General features: G+C 37.0%; 1 protein-coding gene across 37 annotated transcripts in view; it reads left to right on the top strand.

Annotated features, from left to right (window-relative positions):
- Positions 1-20,364, top strand: part of ABI3BP (ABI family member 3 binding protein) — a 241,306-nt gene that overhangs the window by 172,260 nt on the left and 48,682 nt on the right. For 21 of the 37 annotated variants that reach the window (XM_064581586.1, XM_064584048.1, XM_064583896.1 and 18 more), the window contains 7 exons: positions 58-153; positions 2,209-2,283; positions 6,161-6,235; positions 12,730-12,789; positions 13,368-13,415; positions 14,233-14,316; positions 16,435-16,512. In XM_064581586.1, the coding sequence (XP_064437656.1) occupies positions 58-153; positions 2,209-2,283; positions 6,161-6,235; positions 12,730-12,789; positions 13,368-13,415; positions 14,233-14,316; positions 16,435-16,512 (516 nt within the window). The remainder of the gene's footprint in view (positions 1-57; positions 154-2,208; positions 2,284-6,160; positions 6,236-12,729; positions 12,790-13,367; positions 13,416-14,232; positions 14,317-16,434; positions 16,513-20,364) is intronic. The other 16 variants (XM_064579573.1, XM_064574935.1, XM_064584355.1 and 13 more) reach the window with 9 other exon arrangements.

Here is a 20,364-nt window from a genome sequence, read left to right as displayed (position 1 = left end):
ACTCAAAATTTGTGAAGCACTATCGTAACCTCAGGTACTTTCCTTCAATTACCATAGAGACATCTCCTCTGCTTTCCCAAACTATAATCCCACCCAGCCCAGATGAGCCTTCGACCGAGCCGGGTAAATATTATTTTGTATTTCATGTAGAAGGTGAGTGTTTGCAGACTTCATAAGAATGGAAAGACAGTATGGGCACTATAGACATCAGAAAGCCTAAGTTAATCACTCTGTTCACATTCTTTGCTGGGCGATCCTACTTTTCTGATGCCCCACTTCTATCCATAAGCTATAGCCATTCACATGACAGCGTTGTGAATATTCTGGCTGAAAAACCATTCTCAGCTACTCTGCAAGTGTTAACAGGACATAGTAATGTTTCTGGGGATGAACATTTATATTCCATTTTAAAATATAAATATCCTAATTTTAAATATTTTATCATCTTGACTAGAACTTTTACAAGTTCTGTGGTCATGTACAAAATATCTTAAGGTATCTAAGTTGTGTTTGAGATTAACAGAAACCTCCAGAAACAGATTTCACTGTGCAAAACACATAAAAGGGTACAACTGGCCAATCACGTTATCATTACTCAGGTCCTTTACTTCTTTCTACTCCTCTTCCTGCGGCAGTTTGGCCTTTCTGCATGTAAATAAGAGAAACTGAGTCAAACCAACTAGTTGGCTTACTTAATGGTGGAATTTGAAATACAGGAAAATAAATCACCAACATGAATAAATGTGCTGCTTCTTACAAGGAAAAATCCTCTCAGTATCTATAGGCTTTCTTGGACTGATAGTTTATCAAAAATAAACCCAAACTTGTGTTTTGATTATCATTAAACTGATTTCACATGGGTCTATTTCCAAAGGAGATATGAATATTAACTTTATACATTATCCTCTAAAATATCTTATTAAATTTTGCCTATTAAACTCTACAGTTTATTTTTACTGAAATTTTACACTAACTGCATTAACTGAATCTGCCAGTTATCTCTAACTTTTCCAAGTTTCTTAAATAGCAGTATTAATGGATATGATGGAACTGTTTAATTGAAAGTACTCTTAGTGATACCTACCTCATACCCTGGGAGAAGAAAATAGCCTATCAGGAACTTCAGCAAGCAAGGAAGTTGAGAGTGAAAAAAATTACAAGATTGAAAGAAACTCTGGAATCAGAATTTCAGGATTGGAAGGGCCCTTAAGAGTCCTGTTACTTTTGATGGAGAACATGAGGCTATAGACTGAGTGATTAGCAAAGGGAGTTCTAAATCTTCAGGCTCCTAGACCAGTACAATCTCCTGCATATCTTGGTGTTCATTTCTCTACAGGCAATTCCACTGAGGAGTCCACTGAAACCACTGCATGCAGACTCTTTAGAAACTTCTAGTATCTAAAAACTCTTATTTTCAGCAAGCTTTCCTTAACGTGCCTGAAACTTGGTGACCTTGAAAACCATTTTGTTTCTCCTAAGCTGTTTATACCAAACACACTTGAGACAGTCCAAATGAGGTGTTTCTACAAGCTGCAACATCACATTTGGTTATTCCTTTCCTCCAGCAGGATATACTTCAAATTTTCTTGGTAAACATATAATTGGGTTTTTACAGTGAATGTCCTAGAACTACTTTAGGAATTGCCCAAGAAAGGAATAACTTTCTCAGGAATATATCCTTTCAATTTCTGTTCAGTTTTTCTTCCCCAGTATGACCAATGAAAACTGTGTTTTGTTTAATAAGATTTTTCCATTAGCACTGCTATTAAAATGCATTTATTTTCTAGGTATATTTGGAATGTAACATGCTAACTTTGTTTTTAGAAGAAATTGTATTCCTCTGCACTTAAAATATTATACTGGGGTATTCTGGTAAAATAGTGTAAACTTATAATAAGGATGAATTCTTGTTATTATGAAATTTATTTTTAACCTATTTAAAAGGTATTTGAAGTAGATATTTCTGAAATTCCAACAGTTTCATTTGCCAGCTGAATATCTTAGACATAATTTAATGTACTTTCTTGTTTTGTTTTCCATTATAATAAGAAATTTATCTTCCTATATTTTGTGGTTCTTTAGGAGCTTTAATTGCATTAATTGCTGTGTATTTAGGTCTTCATCTTTGAGACCCTAGAAGCTTAGATACTGTGATTCTTGAAGCGCTCAAGAGCTCCAAACCCTCCAAACCTATATTCTTTCTTTTAGCTCCCAAGCAGACACCGCATGCTCCTCCCAAACCAAAAACATCTCCACATCCGAGAATCCCACAAACACAGCCAGGTAAATACCTATTTTATATTCTGAAGAGTTTGATATTAGTGGAATTATTCTACTGAATTGTAGCAAGTTGGGTTTTTAACTCTTGTAAAACGAGTCTTCCTTTGAAACCTTAAAAATATTTATGTTTATTTTTGAACTTTATTAAGAAGTATGTTATTGGAATAGCTTATTCCAGAAAGCTTCCCTATGGTTACATTACTTGAAGAGGGAACTGGAGAAGAATGGAATTTCTTAAAAGAGTAGACTGCCTACCCCCATTGCCTCTCTGAGCTTGAGAATACCTGTCCCTTCCATGGTTCTTGAATGTGCCTCCTCCTGCCAATCACTTTTTTTTTTTTTTTTTTTAACTTTCAGTAGATTGTATTTAACAGTATGTCATGGAGATCTGTTTTATATGTATATCTATTCTCTCCTATAGCAATGATTATATAATATGGCTTTGGTGGTTTTGCTGTAAAATTTTGGTAAGGACCAAACAAGAGTCATTATAAACTATTTTATATTCTTTTCAAGAGGCTTTTATTTGAATGATTAAATTGAACCCTAACTTCTCAACCAAGATCTTGTCCAATTTCTCCAACTGCCTTGGAGGATCTCTGTTGGGGATATCATAAATTTGACATGTCTCAAAAAAGTTCATCATCTTTTCCTCCTTTCAATTTCTCATTTACATCTCTGGCAGGTTCTCAGTATTTTACATCTAACTTTTACTCCTCTCCCTCATGCAGCCTCTGCAGTCCATTTGCTAATAAGTATGATGCATTCAGTTCTTCCAAACATTTCTAGCATTGGTGCCTACGCCAAGCATGTACTTGGTCATGCCTTGTCTGTTGTCATTGATCTCCTATCTCTTTTCTCTGATTTCAAATTATATCACCCCTCAATGTTTAAGCAATTAATTCATTTCATCAGGTAGTCACTCAACAAATATTTATTGCATGCTGACTATGTGCCAGACACTGGGGATGTGAGCAAAATTGTGTCTTTCCATGGTCAAGGAATTTACAGGCTAGCCCTACTACATAAATTAAAAAATACCATTTATACATGGTCTGCTTCCAAAAAGTATAAGGGTACACCTCCCCAGTTTGGTAGAAAAGGAACCTTTACTACCGCTTACAGTCTGGAGAAAGAAAAATATTAGGAGCATCAAAATTATGCTCGATCAAGGTAGTAGTTCTGAATTCCTACTACTAATTCTTTAATCATATCTCAGTATTCCTACTGAAAGAAGAAACTGTAGATTTGGGCATAGTCTTTAATATCTGATTCTGAGAGAAATTTTGCCTGTCATTTTTTTCTTTAAAGGAAAATTCCTTAAAAGACAATTCTATGTTCCACATCTAGCTAATGATTTTAAATCTGCTTTAATGTATTTTTAAATGTGTTTTATTTAATTACTAAGGCTTTGCTATGAAAATAATATGGGTGTGATACCTAGTGTATAAAGGTACCAAGGCAAAAATCCCCTGAAAGAATAAGAAAGTTAAAATAACAATAAATACACTTGAAACATTCATCCTTAAGAAATAGTTTGAAAAAACAATTATTAGAGAATAAGTAACGATTAATGAATAGAATAGGAATGAAAAAAGCAAAGCAAGTATATTAAGTTGATAGAAAATTAAAATCTGATTTTAGAAACTCAACAGATAAAATCTCTCAGCTTTTTATTTAAATATAAGGCATAAAACAAAAGTAGCAGAGAAAGGAGAAATCGAGAGAAGTAAGAAAGCATGAACATTTGTTGAATGTTAGAAAATAAATGAAAAGTAAGAAGTGGTGAGAATTAAGACATTGGGAATATAAATTTTTGGCTGTGAATTGTGTAAGACTGTTGAATCACAGACCTGTACCTCTGAAACAAATAATACATTATATGTTAAAAAAAAAAAAAAAAGATAGCAGGAAGGGAAAAATGAGGGGGGGGAATTGAAGGGGGGGCAAACCATGAGAGACTATGGACTCTGAGGAACAAACTGAGGGTTCTAGAGGGGAGAGGGGTGGGGGGATGGGTTAGCCTGGTGATGGGTATTAAAGAGGGCACGTACTGAATGGAGCACGGGGTGTTATACGCAAACAATGAATTATGGAACACTACATCAAAAATGTAGTGTTGTAATGTGATTAATATAATAAAAATGTGATGTAATGTGATTAATATAATAAAAAATAAAAATAAATAAATTCCTGGTTAGTAAAATTTTTAAAAGTAAAGGAGATATGAAGTAACAAAAAAGACATTCATCATTTTCTTTTTCAGCTATATATTCTGTACTTATAAAAATATTTATCATCCATCAGGATCTTACTCTAATTACTCTAATTTCCCATTATTAGTATATTCTACATTTCAAATTTGTTTGGCTAGCTCTTGTAATTTCAAAAGGCCATCTGGGTGAGAGAATGTCCTATGCATACATACAATACCAAATGCAAATTATTATCATTAGACTTTAGGGGGATCCCTGACAGTAGTGTGTACAATTTCAAGTGCAACACAGTGTGCCCATCCACTGCTTGTCTCAGAATGAAATTCCGTAATCGGGCATACCAACTTTCTTCCTATTTAAGCTTAGATAGCAAGATTTAAATCTGTATTCGGCACTTAAGGGCAAAGTGGAATAAAACGTTTGGAACAAATCATCAAAAATATTTTGTCATTGCATAAAGGCTCGATTTTTAGATTCCTGTGCTCATAGGTAATAGTCAACAACCCGATTAATTTCGTATCTAGAAATCTTATAACTAGCAAAACTGTGGGTGCCTCTGGCTCATGTGGGGGCAAACAACATCAGAATCAGAATATACTCAGGTGTTAAATTTGTAAAATTTGTAAAAATCAATGTCAAATTTGTAAAAATCTTCTAGAAGTGGTAAAGATTTTTATTACAGTTATATAGTTTTCACATCATTTTGACATTGCACATTTAATTCGCAGAACCACCCTTTGGGTTAGGACAGGTTTATTATTTCCACCTAAAAAAATAAGAAGTTAAAATGTGACCTCAGTGCTGGGATCTAGAAAGCCCAAGTTTTAGGACCTAGTGCCCATGTCTAGACCTCAGCATTCAGTTCAAGTCTAATCTCCAGTACTTAATTACTATGTAACCTCAGGCAGACAGTCACTAACCCAGGCCATTAAAGTGAAGCTCATAATTCCTTCCTTCCACAATTATGGTGAGAATCAAAGAGCACACTCCTTACAAAACCACTTTTGAAATTGTAAAATGAGCTATAAATAAATTAGACCTTTTTTTCTGGTATCTGTTACATTAACAACTCATTACTCCAAAGGAACAGTTGTGGGAAGACCATTTTAGTTTATGAACATGCTCATTTAAAGATTTAGGTGGGGCCTAAGAATTTCAGGGGGTGTAGAATGTGAGCCTACATGCTCCGGTCTCCTGCTTCCCCTTCTGCTGTTGCCTGAGCTGACTTTAAGCTTGTCTTATTCATGCTTCCATTGCCTTCTACTCTGACTTTGCTAAATTCATCTTCACAGAAAGACATGAGGCTGGGTTTGAGGAGTCAAGGAAACATCCAGAAAGGACGAACACTTCTGCATTAATTTGTTATCTCTTCAAAAAAAGAAAATAAAATAGTTCTCTCTTCTGAAAAGAAGATTTCAAAAAAAAATTCTCCATCCTACACTTATGCTTAGTCATATTTTGTGGTTTCTCAGACATTTTTCTAAAAGCATCTGGAATTCTGATAAATGTTCAGAGCTTAAAGTTTATTTTTCTATCTAATTCCCATTTCAGTGCTTTTCTTTTTAAATCAGTGGTCAGGCTTACACTTTGTCATATCATCTGTGTTTAGCAGGACTGGGAGATGCTGAAACAAAATGACTCACAATCTGAGTTCTCTCTTTCAGCCCTCAAGGTGTCCCAGCGTGTTACTTCAAAGCCAAAAACATCACCAAGTCCAGAAGTATCATATACTCCACCTGGTAAATGATTTATTTCATGTTTAAGCCAAATGCATTCTCCTGTCACATTCTGCTGCAATGACACCTGAGAACTGATAGATATGAGGGCAATATTTCACTCATGTTCCGGCACCATGTTGAATCATCCATGGTATAATCATCTCTGAGGTTCCATAGGTTATCTAGTTGCTCATATAGTAAGCTATTGATTCAATCAAAAGGTAGAGAATTATGCCAAGGGTAGACCTTTCCTTTAGAACTAAAGTTCTCATATATTCTGACTTATAAAAAAACAAACAAACATGTTAATGCTAACTAGATTATGTTCAAATGGTTCACCAAAATAAGATAAAATAAAGAATTTCATGGGGTTTTTTCTCTGCAAAAGTGATAAAATGTTTTGCAAACAGAGGAAATGATCTTCACCCATTATCTTTGGTTTGGTAATTTTACACTACCTAGCACTGAGGGTTTTTCTCAATTTCTACTTTAACAGTTCATGGAGCAACAGCTTAGGTAGAGAAATAAGAAATTTCCCATACACAAAGGATTTCTTTAGCTACAAATCTATCTCTTGCCTATCATCTGAGAAGGCCTTTCGTCCACTTATGGGATGAATAATTTTATATCTGTGGGAGTGATTGGTATGGGAACCGCAAGGACCCAGACATTTCCTGAATCTTGCCACCAATGCTCTAGATGCTCAAGTGACCTTAAGAATCCACTGTAAGAGGAACAGTTCTCTAATAAACCAAACAAAGCTAATTTTTAACTAGAGTATCTGAAAATGCTATAATTTTTTATTTCTTTTTAATGGTCCAATTATTATAAGTTTCTAGATGCTCCTAGAAGCCTATGGAACATTCCCAGAACCAAAGGATTTCTAAGTTGTAGCATGAAATGATGGCATTTTGGAAGCAAGCCCGAATTCACTCGCTCTAAATGTTTTCCAGATTTGTAAGCGGTGGGGTGGGTTGGGGGGGTGTATTACAGCTGCTGTGGGATAGTCTGGTTGCTGCAGGTAGCAGTAGGCCAGAGAGAAGCTCCTTAGCTCTGAAATGTAGAATGTCAGCTTGTACCACTAAACACAACAGCCAGTATTGTAGCCACCAACAAGGAAAAAAAGTTGATCTTCTCACTTGCAAAAGGTCAGTTTCTCGTTTTTCAGTTGCAGGAAAAAAATGTCACAGAAATTGAGTCATTAATGATAACAACGGTAGGTTTGAGTGATTTTGTGTGCTTTTCCTTTTTGTTAGAGAAAGTAATACTGGTGGTCCTAAGGTGACTTAATCTCCTTAAACCATATCTAATACTAAACTATATCTAATAGTTAAGTATTTTTTTCTTTTTAAATATCTAATATCCGCCTTAATTCCACCTTATTTTTTCACAGAAACTCAAACCTTAAGTTTGAGCACGGGAACAACAGCCCAAACTGCCCCCTGACACCTCCACTGGGCTTATTCTATTGACTCTCCAGTTCCACATGTTCAATTAGAGTTCAATCTCTAAACCTGGTGCTGGTCCCACCATTTATTCATCAGGGGCTCCCCTGTTGCTCCAGGGGTGTGGTGCCTGTGGGAATAATCTTCAATTTTCTCATGAGTGTTCAAACAGACTAGGTTCTCTTGGGTTCAGTTTCCGGGTCATAACTAGGCACAGGTTTGCATCCTAATGAACCCAAGATCTTGTTTACCAGCTCCTATAGGTTCTATCTCAGAAAGCAGAGGGGAACTTACACATAGGTTTAATATGTACTGGTGTCCTAGAGAAGTAGATGCTCTGCCAAATCTGAAAATGTAAAATGTAATGCTGAAATCAAGACAGAGTTACAAGATTTATCTCAAAATTTATTCTGAGAGATATCAGAAGTAACAAACTTGAATTTTTTGATCTATATCAAATAAGTCAGTCTGGGATTGGCCACACAACCCTTCCATTCTGTAGATTCCTAGATACAACACAGGTCTCATCCACTTAGGCTTTTAAAAAATATCTTCCAGCCACTCAGTTGAGTTCTCTCTATATCATTTAATGAGGAATCTAGACAAATTGAGCCCACACGCCATGTCCAGAACCAACACAGAAGTGGCTTTTCTTCAGATCTGCCTCAGAGGAATGATTTCAAATTCAGAGCAAAGGACTTGCCCTGATACCTGGCTCAATAGGGCTGTGCTTTCTTTGTAGATGTATTTCAATTTTTTTTTAAAGATTTTATTTATTTATTTGAGAGAGAGAGACACACAGCGAGAGAGGGAACACAGCAGGGGGAGAGGGAGAAGCAGAGCGGGGAGCCCGATGCGGGGCTCGATCCCAGGACCCTGGGATCATGACCTGAGCCGAAGGCAGACGCTTAACGACTGAGCCACCCAGGCGCCCCAGTAGATGTATTTCTAAACCAAGAGCTGTCCTGGCTTTGTGGTGACTCTTCTGGCCTGTGGGTATCTGGATAGACCTGTCATTGGAAGTGAACCAGAAAGAAAATCTAGATTTGGGCAAGTTATGCAATCCTCACAAATGTTCTTTGTGACTACTGTCTTTGGTAAATTCCAATTTGCAGGCACACGTAAGCATTTTTGCAGTTAGGAAATGAGGGAAGAATGCTGAAATGCCTTTGGAAATAGAATCACTGGGATGTAGGCAATGACTCTTGCTATGGAGAGGAGGATAACACCATTGTTTCTAGCTTGGGCAAGTGGTGGATGATAATGCCACTAACTAAGGCAGGGAACACAGGGGTGAGGGGGGTGGTAAGGAGCCCCGTGTTTGTGCACACTGGGTTTGGAGGGCCAGTAGGACTTCCAAGTGGGAATGTCTAACTGGTGTTCAAAATGTATTTCAGGATTTCTAAACCGAAAATATGGGATATAGACTTGGGAGTCACCTGTCCACATTTAGCAGGTTATTAAATCTTGTGTGTGAATGAAATCATCCAATAGAAAGTATAGGCTGAGAAAAATAAGAGGTTAGAGGTCAAAAACTTGGGGGACACAGTTACATTTAGGAAATGGGTAGGAGATGAGCCAGAAGAAGTTGCTGCCAAAAATATAAGAGAGAACCAGGAAGGAGGGCCTCCGGAGGTAAGGCAGGGAAGTGTGGTCAACAATGACCGGTAGAGCGGGATCAGAGGAGCTGCTGGACCTGCCAATGCAGATGCAGAAACCCATATCCGAAACCTGTGGGCCCATGCTTCAAAATCCAGCAGTTTCTAGATGTTAGAAAGGTAAAACAGAGCATATACCAAATATATTAATATGTCTGCAGTAAGAAGTATGAATAGTTATACCATACCAGATGAATAAAAATTGTAATTAGACTTAGGTCAGGTCGAGTCAGGTTTTGCTGCCTAATTAGTACAGAAAAAAGCTAAGTTTTCGGAGCATTTGGACTTGAGAGCTGTGGATAAAGCACTGTGGATCCACTGTTGCAGGAGGTCAGTGAAGAGGAAGCCAGACCACAGCAGATGAAGATACAATTGAGAGACCAGAAGAAAAGGCAGATAATGTTTTTTGATTATAGGAATGAGATCAAGGGAAGGATGGTTTGAAGGAGAAGCCACATTGAGGAAATGATTATTATTTTTAGGCTGTTGGAGCATTTGAACTGTTCTGTAGGTGAAGAGCAAGGAAATCATGGATAAATGGAAATATGGACTAATGGAGAAACATGTAAGATAATAGAAATAATGGAAGGTAAAAGACTCTAGAAGAGAGGGTGGCCCAATGGCACAAGTAAACCTTGGAACGTGGCCTCCAAACAGGTGGGAGACATGCTTCCTCCTAGACTGGACCTAAAGGCACAAGGTTAGAATAAAGGAACAGGGAATTCAGAGATGAAGATTATGTATAGTCCATGTGTATTACTTTTCCAAGATAATCAGTCTCTTTGTAGCTTATTGCGGGAGTAAACCTCATTGAAAAGTTCGTATTCCCCCATCTTTATCAGAGAATAACAGATGAATTTCTCTCATCTACTCAAGCAAAACATTCATGTTCATTCATTTACATTTGTCCATATTAGACATTTCCATTCATAATTGTCTTGGTTGAATTTTTCTTTGGATTGGTGTACTTTATTCAAAAAGACAGTAATATAACTGGTCAATATAAATGGTAAGTTGGCTAATATAAACGAGTCTAGAAATATGCCAATATTATATATTTACATATATTTATTATAAAAATATTCTTATAAGGAAATCAAAACCGCCTTCTCATATAAATTCTCATTATTAATACACAAAGTTTCTCTCCACATGGATGATTTAGATTTTAGGAATCATGCTTTTATTCAGTTTAATATATGGAGGAATGCCACACAGGGAAAAAGAAAAAAAAGTTTCATTTCTTGGAGTAGCTCTTGACCAAGTAAGAGAATGATTCATATCCCTTTCCTGTGAATATTTCTGTTTCTTTCCTTTCCACTGATTTCACCTGCTTTAGAAAGTCTGCAGTGACAGTTTATTAAATCATCACTTCATGGTTAAAAAGTGCCAATTGCAGCAGCAGGAATCCACATCACCCTGGCCTACGTTCCACAGTAAACGAAAGCAGGCAGCGAGTAATGTATTTCCAGTGCGGCGGACTTATTGGTAGCACGTTTTTTCTCTGCCTCTCCTTAATCCCAGCTCCTGTCTGTATAGTTGAGAACTGCAGCCTTTTAGGGTAGTTAGAAACTACAGGCCGCTTTGTATGGCCATGATCTTCACACAGCCAAATCAAAGTCTTTCACCCTCCAGATAAACATTTAGTTTGATTTACAGCTGGAAATTTCTCATATTTTACCCTTCGAATCCCCAAAAACACTACATAGCAGAGGGCAAATGTTCACTATTAGGTTAAGTCTTTTCTAATTTTTGTGGGCCACTGATCTTTTTGAAGTTTTTTTTTTTTTTTAAGGTTTTATTTATTTATTTGACAGAGACACAGTGAGAGAGGGAACACAAGCAGGGGGACAGGGAGAAGCAGGCCTCCCGTGGAGCAGGAGCCCGATGTGGGGTTCCATCCCAGGACGCTGGAATCATGATCTGAGCTGAAGGCAGACACTTAACGACTGAGCCATCCAAGTGCCCCGAAGTGGTTTTTTTTGTCTTATAAACATTCAAATGTTCAAGTTCCTGTGGATGTTATCTTTTAGCTCATAAAAATTCAAATTGAGTCAAGATCCTACTCTCTGTACCAAATTCCACAACTATAACTTCATCAGGACTTAGAGGTCTAGGCTAAGAACACATGTGATATGCAAGTTAAATCTGGTCTCCAAAAGCAGTACAAAGAGAATGTCAGTTCTATATAAACTATACACTAATGGGGAAGTAATGCTTGGTCAAAAGCAAAAGCTTTCCTTGTCTTTTTCTGAGGTAGAACTCTAGCCTGAATCCTAATTTTTTTCCCCAGCATCATTTAAGATGCAAGAAAATTACAGTGTCTACCAAAGGGATTCTGGTACTTACCACACCTTCATTGTGGTAGGAAAACCTTTCAGCAAGACAGTAGGACTGAGAAGGACCTCTTTATGGGGAAACTGAGCCAAAGAAGCACTTTACCTTGCTCCTGGAAGGAGACTTTGTCATAGAAATCTGGTGCTAATAATAGGCAAATTACCTTGGTATTTTCCTCAGTGAGAAATGAGGTGTCAGATTCGCAGCCTACTGTTTTATTTTGCCAAAGTAAATTCTAAAAATGTACTGGGTATCAGGGCCCAACTGTAAGTAGGTCTCTTTTAGCTGACATTTTTGTCCCTAGTTGTCATACTCTTATATGTCAGGAGGCCCTGAAACCTAATCTACCAGAAGCCACATCACTAAGAATGACAAAATGGTAACATTTATCTAGCATTGACTAGTAACAAGCACTCTCATAAACTTTACATGTGGTGACTTCTAATGATGGGTAGATTCTGCTTGCTCCATTTTCTCCCCAGAATAACTATGAGTGCCTTTTAGACTAAAACTTTGTTCTCCTCTTAGATATTCAAGAATTTGCCTTTTTTGTGGTCTCCCTTAATTTATAGGCCATTTATGCCTACATTTTCTGGGATAACATATTTTTCATTGCTCTCAATAGACTTTTAATCTGAATATCAAATGGCAGCTAACCACCTCAGGCAAAAACTGATTTTCTGGTTTTCCTTCTTTTTCTTTTTTTTTTTTTTTTTAAGATTTTATTTTTAAGTAACCTCAACACCTAGTATGGGGCTTGACACAACCCTGAGATCAAGAGTCGCATGCTCTACTGACTTGTGTTTAATGACATTAGTTATTTCCTCTTTTTTCCCCCCTCAAGGGAGGCTTCATAAAGAACTGTGACCAATTTTGTTTAACTGCCACAGAACCTTCCTTACACAGTGACTTTTTTCATTTTGAAGAAAACAGTCATCTTCTTGGCTTTACTCTTCAGCCATCGTGAAAATACCTTTGCTTTATTCATGTTTTCCAGGATATTTTATCTGTGGGTTAGGTTTCATGCCAGATGTGGCATTTAGAGTACAGTGTTTTATAATCTTTTTCCTTTCAGTTCCAAGAGATGTGCTCCTTCCCCCTAAACCAGACCCTGAAGTCTCTCAGAGCGAACCTGGTAAATAAATAGTTTTATTTTCCCCGTTAGGAAGTGTGTTTTTCAAAAAATGTTCTTGAGATAAATACATTTTTTAATCATTGTGATATGGAAGAAGTTTGGAGAAAATTATAGATATAGAATGTGTATTTTCTTTTGGTGAAGATTTAATCTTATAATCTGCTTGAATTTTTTGTCTCTGGTTAGAATGAAGGAATAGTATATAATTAGTTTTCCATGGAAGTGTTTCCATCGAAAAGGAGATCATGCTAAAATTATAAGACATGCTTATTAACTGAGCCAACCACTTTTTACCTTCTTTCAAAATGTAAATAGAACTACATTCCAACTGTGGGTGTACTTTAAGTCAAAAATGTGCATGCCTACTCAAAAATTTTTCTCAAAGTCACAGTAAATGAGATCTTTAAAGTTTTAGCTAAACTAAGTTTCCTAAGTGGCATCTAATATATAGAATTCTCTCATATTTATTATGATTCTTCGATAATGTTTAAATGTTCAAATAGAAACACACAAATGATGTTTACTTCACCAGGTAGTAATTTCCATAAATATATTTCCTTGATTTGCTTTTGGCCTAGTTCTGCAACCTGTTACCTTTAGAATTGATCCACCAGAGACAACAATAGGTAATGGCTTTCCCCTACCAACCAACTCTAATAGTTTTCTTTGCTACCTTCCAATTGCAGGTCTTTCTCAACTTACCATACTGAAACATCATCTCTTCTCAATGCACCTCATCATCTCATTCTCATTACTCTTACTCTTTCCAAAATAGAAAAGCGATGGCTTCACTGTTGTAAAGGCTTTGCTCTGAAGACCAACTTAAGACAACTCATTACCTACCTCATTACTTCCGTGTTCAGAACCATTCCACGTGCTCATGCCCATCTAGTTAACATTTTCTGCATGTTTAGTGGTTCTCAGCTGTAGTGTTCCAACACACTAGCATGTGACAAGTTATGAAAGGTTCTGGCAAGCAATTATTATTAATATTGGTCAAAATACTAAACTTTGCCAATGCTTAATTTTAAAAATAAACTTGAGGAGACTCCAGATGACCGCTACAAGAATGAATATTTTCACTCACTTTGTAATCCTGTGTGTCCTTGTGGATGGGAAAGAGAGACAGAGCTACAGCTGACAGACCAGGACTGTTTTTAACTCATACCCCATCTTAACCAGGGATGGTCATGAAGAGTGTCAAGCCCCGACTGTTATTTTTTATCTGTCCTGGTGGGGAAAAAAAAACAGTTGAGAACCATTATTCTTATATTCCACAGTCATTTTCCTGAAGGTTCTGTGTACATCTAACTTTCTTCTTCATGACCCACCTAATGTTTTCCTTTTTCTGCTTCAAATGAAGGAATCTCGTGTAATATTATTCTGGCCTGGTGCTGGCTTTTGCATCTGAAGATTGACAATGCTGGTGCTTTTCTTTTGCAGCTCCTTTGGAGACACGAGGCAGCCCTTTCATACCCATGATTTCACCAAGTACTACTAGTGAAGAGGAACTGCAAGCCACTCTGGGTAAATTTTGTTTTCATATTTCAGTCCAATGAGGACCTACCTTTTAGGGATTGCCCTTGAAATAGCTATGCGTGCATTGTGTTTATGGGATGTTTCCAAACAATAGAGGGTCTCTTTTTACCGTTATTAAAAGACATCCATTTCACTTGATTCTTTTACATTAACTGTATATTTGTCCTTCTAATATTTATGCTGGTTTTCAATAGAAATTAGAATATTTTAAAACATCTCGACAAAATTTTAACTTTTCTAAAACGAAGAATATTCCCACAGTGTATCAGTGCTATACTTTTTGGTTGCTTTTTTTCCATATTTGAAACTGCCATTGGGAAGAAAAATTTCATTTTTAATTCACTGAATATTTTATGGGTGCTAAGTAAAATGCTAAGCAATGGGAGTTCCAGAAAAGAAACTGTTTTAAGGGTGAGTCCTGACTCTGGAGAGCTCAGCATCTAATATGAAGAAACAGGATCAGTGATAGAAGTGCTTCCTCAGTGCCCTGCAGTGCGCTATGTGTGATGTTTTCTTTTAAGCCACACAACAATTGCCCCATTTACAGATTACAAAATTGAGGCATAAAGAGGTTTAAAAATTGGGCCCAGTCACACAGCTAATGTCAAAGCTGGATTGGAACCCACATATTCAGTCACCTGAGCTCCTGGGATTCACCTCAGTGTTGTACAAACGAGTGTGATAGAGAAATGAGCAACATGTTAAAGAAGCCAACTACTGGGTGCATCAGGGGACGCTTTACAGAGGAGGTGATATTTACCCCGAATTTTCAAGCTGGAGTGAGAGTTGAAGTTAAAGATGTGAAAGGTTCTTTCAGGTTAAAGACAGATGGGAGAGAGGCAATTCAGAGAATGGTGGTCAGGCTAATCTGATGAGCACATGACTTGCCTGGAAAAACGAGCATGGCTAGATGCAGCAGGAAGGTTGGTGGGGATGAGTGGTCCATGCTTTCAGGAGTTCAGCACCAACACATTCACAGCATGGAAAACCCCAGTTTGCCTGACCCTCGATTGAAAATGAATCAGAAAACAAGAATTTCCAGCTTGTGTTTGTTGATTCCTTGGTTCCTCTGCCCTGTCCACAATGCATCTCACACGGCTGTGTTTAAATCAGTGGCCTTATTTTCCTCCTTCCATCCCTTTTCAAGTAAATCTATCCTTTGTGTGTGTCTACTGAGATGCAGTTACTGATCACATTTCAAAAGGAAATCCTTTTTAAAGGAACAAATTTAAAACTGAGCAAGTACACCCTAATTTCCAAACATTCATCTATTCTAGCCATACTCCACAAAGTGAACATCACCCATGACAACGAAGTCAAAAGTACTTTTCAAGAACCATTGCTAGATATACTGTCTAACTTCTACTCTCTATTTAGTTTAACGTACCTTTGTTTATTGAAGCAAGAACCATCACCTGCCAACGGTCACAAGTATGTCTATTATGAGCAAAATCCAGATTATAAAGCAGGGCAGAAAAAAAAGGTGACAGTGTATTCTATGCCCCAAGTATTTTCTTGGATACAGGGTGTGGTAAAGTGGCAAAGTATAATTTGCTATGTTTATATGATGCTGTGATGACTTTGAGATAATACGGGAGTAGAAGTAGTGCCCACACTTATTTTTTTTTATTTTGCCAGGGAAAATGTGTATGTCAATAAACTTTGACTCTCACATCACATAAATAGAAGAATGTTTATCCTCATATGGTGTAAATGCACCTGTTTTCATACAGTGTATTTCTTTTCCAGCTCATATAAATAACTTGTGGAGTTTATGGAATAGAGAGGAGGCATGAAGACAGTAATGTATGAAAACAGTTAAGAGGCATAGTTTGAGAACAGCCATGTCCGGGATCATGAAACAGTAATCGTGAACTCAAAGCTTTTGGAAATCCTTATAATAACCATTAAAATAATAGAGCAAGAAGATAGCAAATATAATAAATGAGTTATTAAAATGTACCTTTAACTTTGAAATTTTGTGATGACAAGGCTTACTTATAAAAGCAATTTCCCATGGGGTGGGGAAAAAAAGTGTGAGGTTTTTTTGACATGTTCATGATGATAATTACTGAAAGCCAGCCATCTTACTGTGTTTTTCCCCAGCAGAAACAGACCAATCCACCCAAGGATTCTTCACAACTAGGATTCCACTAACAACTGAATTGGCAAAGACAACTCAGGGTAATGCTGCTTCCCCACTTCTGCGTAGTAAACCATTTATTTTCATTTTTAATCAGGAAAGAAATTTTCTTTTCAGAATGTCAGTTTTCATCACAGTGAATTAGTTTTCTTCGTTTTGTAGGTGCAGGACATCCGCCGAATAGGAATATTTATATGTACATCACTCGAATGTAGGGAAGACCGTTTCTTTATTTAGAACTTTGCATTTGAATGTCAGGTTGACCATGTGATGCTGAGAACTAAGAATGAAAGCCTCCTCTCACCATGCTTTTTTAGTTTGTTTAACCTCCATTTGCCTCATTTTCCACATCTGATAAATAAGAACCTGTGTTAGCTTTTTTCTCCTCCCCATTCTCCTCCCTCTCCCCCACCCCCTCGCACTCTCTCTGCCTCCCTCTGTCCCATCTCCTCTACTCCATAAGGACATTGATACTGTAGCCTGAGGAAGGAAACTTGTAAGGAGAAGAATCAATTTTTAAAGATGACTTAATATTTAAACATCGAGGGAGGGTTTGGGGAAGATGTCCTTTTATTTCTTCCTTCCTACTTCTTGGGAAATGAACTTGCCTACACAAAGCTCTATCTCATGTTCTCAGTAGTCTATCCTTTCTGTATTTTTCTATCCTACTTAGCTTATAACCAGTTGTGGATTTCTGGGATTTTTGTGGATTTTTTTTTTTCTTTCTGTTCTAAATGATCCCTTTTGTTCATCTCTACATCTTTCATATGGTTGGAAGTCTAAAACACAAAAGTAAACTTTTTTTTAAGGAGTTGGAAGACACATTTATTTTATTTATTGTCAGTTATAATTTGTAGAGAAAATCTGGTGTAAGAAATTTGAAATAATAAGAAAAATTATTTAAAAAATATAATTTTAAGGTATTTTATAATAAGAGCAGTACATATTCTAAATAAACATGACTAGAGCACTTTATGGCATAGGATAGTTCTTGTAAATTTTCTCAATCTTTTCTTACTTGTTTTGTTTAATTTTTTATTATGTATTAAATGTTTATTACTTACATTGTTACCTTTCTATTTATTAACTTTTTATTTATTTATAAATCCACACAGAAGAAACCTAATATAATGGCAGCCCTCCCATGTCTTCATGACCAGCTTCAACCATTAACAACAGATGGTCAATCATGTTACATCCATAACACACCCTCATTTTTGTATGTTTATTTTTTTATGTTCTTGCTTATTAGAAGCAATTAATGTCTTAATAGAAGATAGTTGATTCTCATAATGAAATACATTGTTTTTGCATCAAAATATATAAACATTTATAATAAGCAACATAAAAAAGACTGTTCAGTTGGGTTGTATTGCCAGATGAAGAAAAGATTTCAGCTTTTTAAAGCGTTATAGATTTCAGAATTGAGAATAAAAGATTGGAGGCCTATTTTTTCCTTGCTTTGCTTTTTCTTACTTTAATGGGAATGTCAGTACTTATTAGTGTATGTGGAATTTTTATCAAATTCTTTCTAGAACATGGTTCTACTAGACAGGAATTTTATAGTTGGTGGGGTGTATATCCAGGATCTGATATCATTATATGAAATGTCTTAATATATCTATTCAATGTATTCTATGTTCTGAGGTTCATTAGCTTGAGCCTAAACTGTGCTGCCCTAGGACTCATACTTTTCTAGGCTTGGACCAAGGATCTTTAGAGTGAGTTCACCAGGGATTCACTGGGATGAGGCGACAAAGAACACCCTAGGAAAGAACCCATCTTAAGGGTGGGAGTAGCATTAGCCATCTGGTCCAGCCCAATAGGCCTGCATTACCAAGAGGGTCCACTTTCACAAAGGCATGCTGTGCGTCCCTAGATCACCCTCATCAAACCCTCATAAATGTGTGCCTGAGCTCTGTGGAAGAGGAAGTCAGCTGTTTTGTTGTGTTTTTAGCATCAGGCATCAGAGACGTAAGACAGCACACAGCAAGTTGAGAGAGGTGCTAGGGGGTGAAATGACTCCTCTTGGTCTTCACACTCTCCCCATGCATGGACCATGACCTGTGTGGCTTTTTGATCTCTAAACCCTCCACGATGGGAGCCAAGTGCTCCAAAGAAATTTTGTGCCTAAAACCTCCGACATAGAGCCTGCTTAGTAGAATCTCCAACCCCTGTTCTCTGGGACACCTTTGTTCCGTTGTCTACTAAGTTCCCTGCAGCACGCCATAACCCAAAACCTGAAATAGTCAAACTCTTCTTTGCCTTTCTCACACTGTAATAGAAATCCACTTGACTAGACATACTATGGGGACACTGTTTATTTTACTTATTTCCGCTCCCTTATCCCTGCCCCACCCCAGGGAAAGTTACATCTTCCTTACCCTCTCCCTGTGCTGGGCAGAACATGACAACTTCAAGGTGTTTCTCCTATAATCTTGTTTGTTTCATTTTGATGTTATCTTCATGCAGTATTTTTTAATGCTCTCAAATAGATTTTTATAAAACCAGGTACAAAAGCATCCTTTAAAATTACTAGTCATTAAAAACTATGTGGACATATGTTCACAAAGCACTTTTTTTTGTTTCAGTTTAAAATTAAAGCCCTAGAGCAGTTTTCTCAAGGCCACGTGTTATTCAGTGATGAACTATATGAGTAATTCACAGTCTGAACTTAAGTTATACTCCAGTGCTTGTATGAAAAATTCTGCCTAGATTTAAGTAAAGATTGTGGGGAAAAAATAAAGCAAAAATTCTGATCCTATGAAATAGGCTTTGAAATACTGAGTGTAGTCCTGATTATTTCTGTGTTATTTATTTTCTGTGTTCTGCTTTATATCCCTTTCCTGTCTAAAGTTTTAAAACTCATATTTGTCCTAGAAGGAGAGTAATAACCATGATCCTTGTATTTCTTTAAGCTAAAACAATCTAACATTGAAGAAATTAAGATGAAAAACTGAAATAGATTCAATTCACAGGGACTCCTACCACTGTCAAAGAGAATTTTGAAGAAAAACATTTGCAAATCATCATTACACCATTTGAGGGTATAATGAGAATTTTTTATAACATCAGTACCTCTGTTCACTCTAGCTGCTACATTTTGAAAGGTCCACACTAAACCTACAGAGAATTTCAGTATGCATTTGCTGTTTTTGGCCTGAAGTATGGCAAAATTCTGCTCATCACTCTTCACATTGGAAGCTTATAAATGAGCTACAGTATAATCTGTTTCACAGGTGTATTTTTTTTTTAACTTGGTAGGCAAGGCATTGCTGATTTATGATTATATAAATACCCACTCAAGATGTGAACAAAATCATCAAAATTATGTAATCTACTTACATAGTTTGCAAGAAAAATTTTTTCCAGTCTTAGCTAAAGCATTACCAGGAGAGTTAGTGGTAAGGAGGCAGTGAGCGCGGAGAAGAGGGAAGGGAAAGATGGAGGAATTCCAGGATGAAAACACACTTTAAAATCTTAGGAAGCAGGCGCCTGGGTGGCTCAGTTGGTTAAGCGACTGCCTTCGGCTCAGGTCATGATCCTGGAGTCACAGGATCGAGTCCCGCATCAGGCTCCCTGCTCGGCAGGGAGTCTGCTTCTCCCTCTGACCCTCCCCCATCTCATGTGCTCTCTCTCTCAAATAAATAAATAAAATCTTTAAAAAAAAAATCTTAGGAAGCAAAAGTATTTCAGCTCAGTTTCTCAAGAATTTGCCTGCCTACATTAGTCGCTCATTTTTAAAATTTATTCAGCAAGTCTTCATTAGGAGTCCTCACCGTGCCAGGCCCTGAGTAACAGGAGCAGGAAATGACAAGGTGGTATGTTGCTCCCAGGGCCTGTCCCAGTTCTTGCTCCTTGCTCTCCCTCTCTTGATAGGCAGGGCAACAGAA

Source organism: Mirounga angustirostris, unplaced genomic scaffold, assembly GCF_029215605.1.
Source record: "Mirounga angustirostris isolate CCGP_5_RB_7025 unplaced genomic scaffold, mMirAng1.0.hap1 SCAF_1, whole genome shotgun sequence".
NCBI lineage: Eukaryota > Metazoa > Chordata > Mammalia > Carnivora > Phocidae > Mirounga > Mirounga angustirostris.
The sequence above is the reverse complement of the archived record's forward strand: the minus strand, read 5'-3'. Positions and strand labels throughout refer to the sequence as shown.